Source organism: Ursus maritimus, unplaced genomic scaffold (assembly GCF_017311325.1).
Source record: "Ursus maritimus isolate PB19 unplaced genomic scaffold, ASM1731132v1 scaffold_31, whole genome shotgun sequence".
Lineage (NCBI taxonomy): Eukaryota > Metazoa > Chordata > Mammalia > Carnivora > Ursidae > Ursus > Ursus maritimus.
In genome coordinates this window covers 15,962,260-15,971,016 of record NW_024425675.1, presented here as the reverse complement: position 1 = coordinate 15,971,016, position 8,757 = coordinate 15,962,260, and the positions used below count along the sequence as shown (strand labels likewise).

The 8,757-nt window shown below is 40.1% G+C and overlaps 1 protein-coding gene across 2 annotated transcripts in view; it reads left to right on the top strand.

Annotated features, from left to right (window-relative positions):
* MALRD1 (MAM and LDL receptor class A domain containing 1) overlaps positions 1-8,757 on the top strand; it is a 747,156-nt gene that overhangs the window by 99,617 nt on the left and 638,782 nt on the right. For both annotated transcript variants that reach the window (XM_040645358.1, XM_040645357.1), the window contains exon 13: positions 4,223-4,396. In XM_040645358.1, coding sequence (XP_040501292.1) covers positions 4,223-4,396 — 174 coding nt within the window. The remainder of the gene's footprint in view (positions 1-4,222; positions 4,397-8,757) is intronic.

The window sequence follows — 8,757 nt, the reverse complement described above, 5'->3', positions numbered from 1 at the left end:
GCGGGGGGGGGGGGGGGGTGACAGGTGGAGTGGGTACTCTCTCCACCGTGCGTGAGCAGAACACGTGGAAGCTAATCATTTAAATGAAAACACTATATTTTACTGAAGGTTCTAAACTTCTAATTAAGCTTATTCAGATGAAGAATACTCAGGCAAAAACATAATTGTGGGGGCGCCTGGGTGGCACAGCGGTTAAGCGTCTGCCTTCAGCTCAGGGCGTGATCCTGGCGTTATGGGATCGAGCCCCACATCAGGCTCCTCCGCTATGAGCCTGCTTCTTCCTCTCCCACTCCCCCTGCTTGTGTTCCCTCTCTCGCTGGCTGTCTCTATCTCTGTCGAATAAATAAATAAAATCTTTAAAAACAAAACAAAACAAAACAAAAAACCATAATTGTGACTAGGAGCCAGAAAAATCACTACGGTAATGTTTAGAGTGTGTGATGAACGATGACCCTCTCAACGTGGCCTTAGTCCCAGCCGAATTTTGGGGAGCTCCATATATATCATCTTTCCCCCCCTCTTCTCCTTTTCTGTTCTTATTTCTTTTTTTTCTTCCTTTCCTTTCTTTTTTCACTATTTTTGTTATTCTAGATCTTGAAGATAAAACAGGTTGCACATGCCAGACAGGGTCTGATGCGAGGCAGAGAAGGCAGAAAGTAGCTGAGCATTTGGAGAATGCTGAGAAAGAGCTTGAAGATCTGGCCAAGGAGTTCTGAGATAGGAGAGCAGGTGGAAGGAAGCCTCTAGAAAAGTTGAGGAAAGAAGCAGAACCTTTGAAGAGTAGAGTTGCAGCTGGACACAGACCAAGATCAAATGAAACAGAAATAGGAAGAAATTATTTTAAACTTGTCAATAATGCCCTGGTAGGTCCTTCACAGAGTTAAGTGTCAGAGAGCCTGATTACTCCTTGGTAGAGCTAGCCACCCAGTGCTCTGGGCGATGTCACAGGGCACTGCAGGAACAGAAGGACAAGTGGTGTGACCAGGGCCTTCACGCTTTCTGGCTTATTCACCTGTACTCATAACTGTTAGTATATCACCTGAAAAGCTGTCCTTTCCTTTTGTAGTAAAAATGAATGATTGGATATTTTGTTTTTTTATTTTATTTTAAAAAAAAGTTTTATGTATTTATTAGAGAGGGAGAGCACAGAGAGAGAGAGAGAGAGAGAGAGTGAGAAGGAGAGGGAGAAGCAGGCTCTCCGCTGAGCAGGGACACCCGATGTGGGACTTGCTCCCAGAACCCTGGGATCATGACCTGAGCCAAAGGCAGACACTTAACCAACTGAGCCACCCAGGCGCCCTGATTGGATTTTTTAAATAAAAAATGTAAATATGCACAGTTAGGGAATACAGTTTAAACCAATAAAATGGTCTAAGCTTCATTTATTTTTTTCCTCTCCAGTTTGCAATTAGAGGAACTGCTTTGTGGGAAGCTCTTTTAACCACATGAAATTGTCTTGACTACAATAATTCAGTGTCTATATAAAATGTGCCTTGGTGAAAAACCAAGAGAAATAAAACCAAGCCTTTAATATTAACATTTATCTTGACTACTTTTTAATGAATCAAGCATGAATCACAAAAATAATTTCCTGTTGACATGAAAAGTAGTAAATATATTTTAAATGGTTGGTGTAATTTTAACATACATGTTTCGTAGTTCTGTTTAGTAGAATTTTCTGTGATAATGGAAGTTTTTCTCTGCTGTGTCCAGTATGGTAGTCACTAACTGCATATTGCTATCGAGCACTTAACGTGTAATAAGTATAACAGAGGAACTGGATTTTTCATTTGGTTTCATTTTAATTAAGTTACATGTAAATAGCCACACGATTTTCATAGCTTTGCCACTATACACATTATAGTTAATTGTTCCCTTTTCTTTTCATTCTCTCCCATAAAACTCTGGAGTCCCTAAAGACACCGAATACTTTGTACCTTTTCTGACACCGAGCAGCTTCTTTGATGCTCTCTGGGAAAGTTTACAGGTGTTTGCTGATGCGCTGATGCTAATAGTCCCACTCATCCCTCCCTTCTTTTTTTAAAAAATACTTATTAACTGAAAACCTACTAAACACACACTGCTTTAATATATTCTGCGAGGAATTCATGGCACACCTTGTGATTCTGAGTTCATGGCTTTGTGTCCTGGTGTGTATCAGATTGAGAGCGACAGAGGTTGCACATTTGACACGTGCCTATCTGAAATCACGGCTGTATCAATGACTTTGTTCAATGATTTCACTCTTACCAATATTAAATTTGAAAGCAACTGTGGAAGATTTCTTCGTCTGTAATAAGCTAAAGAGTTCTTAATGGTCTACAATGCCAACTCTGTTGAAGTAGTAAATTAAATATAAGTCTTAAGCTCTTATCCTATTAAATATGGATCCCATTGGTATTTACTCTTAATACACTATTAAAATACATTAACACTGGTGATGTACTGAATGACAATTTGACAGCTTGATATTCTGAGGGGGCATGTGTGTCTCTTTTACTACTAAGTTTAAAGCTCTGGTTTGCATATTTACAAGCTTGGAACGTGCTGGAACTTGAGCAGGGATCTAAAATTTAATTGCAGTTGAGGAACCTAAGTCCTCACTTCCCATGGGATCTAATCAAACACTTCCATTTGACTTTTCATTTCTCACTTACCTGTCAGGTTTATCTGAGTTTAGGGGAGCATGGTAGTAAAGTCTAAAATGAAGTGGACAGAATTTTTTTGATGAAGTGGTGTCAGTTAGGTAGAGACACTAACAAAAGGTGTACCACATTGGGAAAGAGAATGTTTGCTCTTTTAAGCTAGACAACTTTTTAAAAGTGCATCTAAAATTTTTTTTGACTTCAGGGGCGCCTGGGTCGCTCAGCCAGTTAAGTGTCTGACTCTTGATTCTGGCTCAGGTCATGATCTTAGGGTTGTGAAATCGAGCCCTGCATTGGGCTACATGTTCAGTGGGGAGTCTGCTTGAGATCCTCTCCCTTTCCCTCTGCCCCTCCTCCTGCTTGCACTCTCTCTCTCTCTCTCTCTCTCAAATTAAAAATTTTTTTTCAACTGGAATTTCCACTGAAATTGGTACTAACCATAAAATAAATGGGGAGACTATGTATATACTAATATCTGTCCATGTCACAAAATAAAACCATAGTGGTGAAGGAAAAAACCCCAAGAATTTAAAATACAGTGCAGTGGAAAAGGAGTCACTTTGAATCCAAAGAGAAAGATTTTACTTCTGAGAGCCTCATCTCTGAATGTTGTGTCTTCTTAGAGAGTCCTAAGGCTACACTTTTCGAAGAGATGAGATGAAAAAAAATCACTGTGTGTCTAAACTTGTTTTTAATGGAGGTTTTGTTGACATATGTTATAGAGCAAATCATCCAGCCATTGAGGGAATTAATCCCTGCCTCACACAGTGCCTGTTACTTAGTAAATGCTCAGTAAATATTGCTTGAATAAATGAGAGTCCCGAATTCCACATTGTAGCTATTGCTGTCAGCACCTGAACTAATTCATATATATGTATTTTTACTACCTAGTTAAGTGCTCAAACCCTTAGATTGTCATCCCTGATAATGACTAGGAGGTGAAATGATCACCCCCCCCAAAAGGATGTTTTCTTGCTTGAATTAAATTATGAATTACCAGTATTATATGAGCTCCCAAGTTCTTTGATAGTGTCCCCATGAGACAGAATTAATGAAAAGGACTCATTGCAGTTTTCTTTTTCCTGAGAAAATAATTTCTCAAGAAAACTTTTTTTTTCCCCATGGTTTGGTGTTTGAGACATCAAGGAGAATGTATAAGTAAAAACCTGATTTTGTACACTAAGACTATATAACTCCCCAGATTTATAAGAAGCAAGAGGGAAGGGTCCTTCTGTAGAAGTAATGACCATGGAAACTTCTGTGGAAGCAGATTTGTGTGGACAGATGCGTGTCCTCAAACTTGTCTTGGTGGTGTGGTAATGTCCCATTTCTTTAGACCTCTTGATGGCCTGTGTTAAAAATACCAGTTACTATAGCCTCCTTGAGCCTTTTCTAAAGGGGAGAATGCAAAAGCAGGCAAAAGACATACTTAGCATTTTCTGGGCTCGCGTATTTGGAGGAAAGGAGAATTGAGATTATATTTGACAGTAGAATGATTTGTGATATTTTTAATTATAGAAAAGCTGTTGGAGACCGGTAAATGGAATATTTATGTCATTCAAAAACATTTCCAACAGGTGCAATTTTGGTATCATTTGTCGCGGCATGCACGTCTCTCGGTTTTTACAAGAACATCACTGGATGGGGATTCGCAAAAGCAAGGTGATCTAATTGGAATTGCCAAATCTCAGTGGAAACAAGCAAAAATCAATCTCTTTGTGACGGCTGGAGAATCTACTCTACCTTTTCAGGTAAGAAAGCACATTAGAAATTAATACAACTCAGCGGAAGATGCTAATTTAATACGACTTGTTTTCTCAGAGAACAGTGTTAGCACATATATAATACATATATCTCATAGACTTATCAGATATTAATAAAGCAAGCACATTCACAATCAGGGATGAGTACAGTTAAATCGAGTGCTCAAACTGTTGTGTGGACGCTTAGCAAAACTGGAGATAAGAATTGAATAGGAGGCAGAGAAAACAGAATTGAATAAGATGGCAGAGAGAGAAGTCATTTAATAGGAAAATACTCATTTTTTTAAGTGAGGATGGTGGATTATATGAGGTGGTGAAAAAAACCTGGCTTGCACGGTGCTCCCATTTTAGTTCTGATGCTGCCTTTTCTGCCACCCATTAATACTGAGAATTTTTATCAATCTTTTATGTCATTTTCTTGGCTCATAGTAAAAGGAGGCAACTGTAGGTAATCAAATTGGTGCCCAAACTTCCACCCTCCTGGATATGGCTTCTTTCTGGATGACATTTGAATAGAGCGATTTTAGAAACTAGATTGGATGATAGAATATGGCAGAAAACACAGACCTTTGGAGTTAGGTGGTCTGCGTTCTGATCTCTGCTCAGCTCATGGGTTGCTAAGTGACTCCAAATTATATCTTTGAGCTTCACATTTTTCTATCTGTGAAAACCACAGAGATGGTAAAAGCAATACTTCAGGGGAGTCTGAGTATTAAGATAAAGCTGAAATGGTGGCCATGAATATGGGCTCTGGAGTCTGGGGTTCAAGCCAGGTGTACATCTTGGGGAAGTTGCTTAATCCCTCTGCACTTGTTTCTTCTCCTGTTAAATAGGAGGTGAGGGTCATTGATGGGTGTTAGGAGTCCCTAATAGATAACGTACCTCATTGGTATTGGTCCTCATCTCAACCAGTTAAGATAAATATAGAAGTCAAACAGCAAAGTATTTTAGAGAAGATGCTTTTAGAGTCTGCAGCCATATGTTTAAATAACACTTCATCTCAGAATAAACAGATTCAGCCAGAGAACAAGGAACTCTGCCAGAGAAATCCAGGACTCACACATTGGGGGAAACCTATTACTATTAGCCAGAACTAACATCAGAGTGTATGCGTCCAAAAGAGTGGGAGTTGAAGGAGAGACAAAGAGCATGAGTTTAGCACATCCAGCTTATTCTAACATCACTAATCAGCTAAATCCTCCTCTCCATGGGAGAGAGTAAGAATTCAATAATAGCAGTGTTACTGCAAGGAAGTTCCTGCCCATGGAAGTAGGAGGAATAGGGAATAAATCTGGACCCCTGTCAGTATTCTCTTCTTTCTAGAACTGTTGTGAGGATTGATTACATGTGTAAAACACATAGAAGATATTCTGGCATGGAGTAAACACACAAAGTTAGCTCTTATATTGCTGTGATTATCACTTGGACATTGTCTGGGAATAGTAGACACTCAGTTAATACTAGTATTCTTTATTTTGGAAAGGAGTCTCCTCTGGACCAGAACTCTAGGCTCAGGGATTAGAGGCTATGTCACTCAGGTCTCTAAACTCTCTGATTCTCAAGGATCACATTTATGACTGCACTCCCATGTCTAATGGACACAAATACTGTGACTCTAGTAACTCTGAATAGGAAAGCTGTGAAGGCCAGTCATGGAATCATGTAAGTGCCAATCTCCATTACATGGGACAGGACAAACAAAATCAGAACAGTCTGATCCTTCATTTATTTATTTTCTGTATAATGTTATTTTCATTGGGTTTGCTTTTAGTTAGAATGAAACTTACCGTGAAGATCTTTGAGAGTCGCTTGTTAACTGACATTATTGGGAATTAAACAGAATGTCCTTCACACAAAAACCTGCATGTGAATGATGATTCATGATTTCCTTATGATTGCCCAAACTTAGAAGCAACCCAAGATGTTCTTCAGTAGGTGAATGGATCAATAAACTGGGGTACATCCGGAGAATGGAATAGCATTCAGTGCTAAAAAGAAATGAGCTATCAGGTCATGAGAAGTCATGGGGGCACCTCAGGTGCATATTACCTCAGGTGCATATTACCAAGTGAAAGCAGCCAACCTGAAAAGGCTACTTTCTCTCTGAGCCCAACTATCTGGCAATCCAAAAAGGCAAAACTAGGGAGACAATAAAAAGATCAGTGGTTGCCATGGGTTGGGAGGTGCAGGGAGAGAGGAGGGATGAACAGATAGAGCAGAGAGGATTTTTAGGGCAGTGAAAATACTCTGTATGATAATATGACGATGGATAAATGTTAAACATTGGTGCAAGCCCACAGAATGTACACCATGAAGAATGGACGATAATGTAGACACTGGACCTCGGATGATTATGAGGGTCATCATTTATTACACGTGTCCCACTCCGGTGGGAGATTTTTTTTGTTTTTTTGTTTTTTCAGAGAGTGGGGCTGGGGTGGAGGGAGAGGGAGAGAGAATCCTAAGTAGCCTTCACGCCCAGCTGCAGCACGATGCGGGGTTGATCTCATGACCCTGAGGTCATGACCTGAACCAAAATCAAGAGTCAGATGTTCAACCAACTGAGCCACCCAGGCGCCCCAGGAGATGTTGGTAATGGGGAGGCTGTGCCTATGTTGGGGCAGAAGGTATAGGAGAAAACTCTACCCCTTCTCAGTTTTGCAGAGAACCGAAAATTGCTCGAAAAGTCTTAAAGGAAAAAAAAAAAAACGAAACCAGAATGTCTTCTGTTAGAACCAGTTACTTGAGAACCGTTTTGAGTTGAAATGCACGCCATTCCTTTCTGGGCCTGCGCGCGCTAGTTAACTTATCACCATTACTGATCTTTCCTCTTTAGCATCTCTTCCCTTGGGATCGTGGTTCGCTTTGCTTTGCAGTGCAAAGTGAGCCAGCTCTTGATTATCTGGGGCATATTAACTGGTTTGTAGGGTGACCGGTGGTTTGATAGGATTTTAGAATTGGGCAGCAGTCGATCCGTGATGTTCTTCTAAAGAAGCCCTGCTCTGCTGGGTGTTCGTTCCTGTCTGTGGTGTCTCAGCACCGCGTGTTGGCGTTTCTCTCTCCCCGCTTGGGGCTCCTAATCCACCCCAATCAGTGTCAGCTTAACTGTGATAGCCTTTGAGGGGAGCGAATGGTTCTGGGTTCTTGCTAGGTCTTATTTTGCCCCTGAGAAGTTTTGAGTCTCTGCCTCTGCCCCCCCCTTAATTCTGAAACTTGGCTGTAGTATATTTGTTTTAGAAACTGCAGGTAAGTAAAAAAAAAAAAAAAAAAAGAGTAAGAATTCCCTCAGATTTCGTCATTGAGAAGCCCAGTATAGGTTCACAATCCCTAACTGACAATGTGGAAAATTAAAATTCGAAAACAATAAGCTTTTGAAAAACCCATTTAGAGGCAACTGAGCCTCACTTGAACCCGTGCGAGGTCTTCGGGCAGTTGAATGAGTGAGATGTTCGGTCAGATAGTGCTCCTCCGGTCTCCCCGAGGCCATGGCGGAATATACACGGTAAGTGTTACACTGAGCGTTCTCAACTCTGAACTATCCACATTTCAAAACCCAGCTGGCCCCAAAGACTTTAGGTAAAGAATTGTGGGCCCGTGTTCACATTCTGGTGTGAATCAGTCCAGATTTTATGCAGACACACACATACACCCTATACATAAATATACGCAGTCACACAAAAATATATACGCATGGTAGTATTGAATACATTATTACTACATATATATTAAATATTTCAAACAAGTGGAAAATACAGAGGCAACTATCTTTGTATTCACACCTCAGACTGAGCTGTTAGCATTTTGTTTGCTGAAAACCTTAATACCTGTTTGCATATGAAGATCCAGCTTTTGTCTTCTTTGCACCCCTTTCTCTTTTCTTGTCCTCTGCTGGGGGAAAAAAAAATGCAAATCTTAATGTTGGCTTTAGCCTGATTTCCGTAAATGCATATTTAAAAACATGGAAATATGCATGAGGATTCTAGCTAGGTGCAATTGTACTTCATTCTTTTAGCAACAGTAATTGCAAAACCTATAAATAGTCAATCTAGCTTTTCAAAATATTAAAATATTTAAAGTTTATGTTCTTGGGAATGGGCATCTTCGGCACTTTACTAGACTGAATCATTTAAGGGTGACCTTAGTCATCACCTGACTATCTTCAATGTGACTAAACTCTGAACCTATTTATATAGCGAAGTCCAATCCAAACACTGGAAAGGAGAAAGGCATCAACCCGTATGACCTCTATGTCCCCTTCTAGCCGTGAACTCTTGATGCACTTTCGTCCTTTTGATGTTTCTAGTAAATATCACAACAGAATACAAATCACTTGGAGTTTCTTAGGAAAT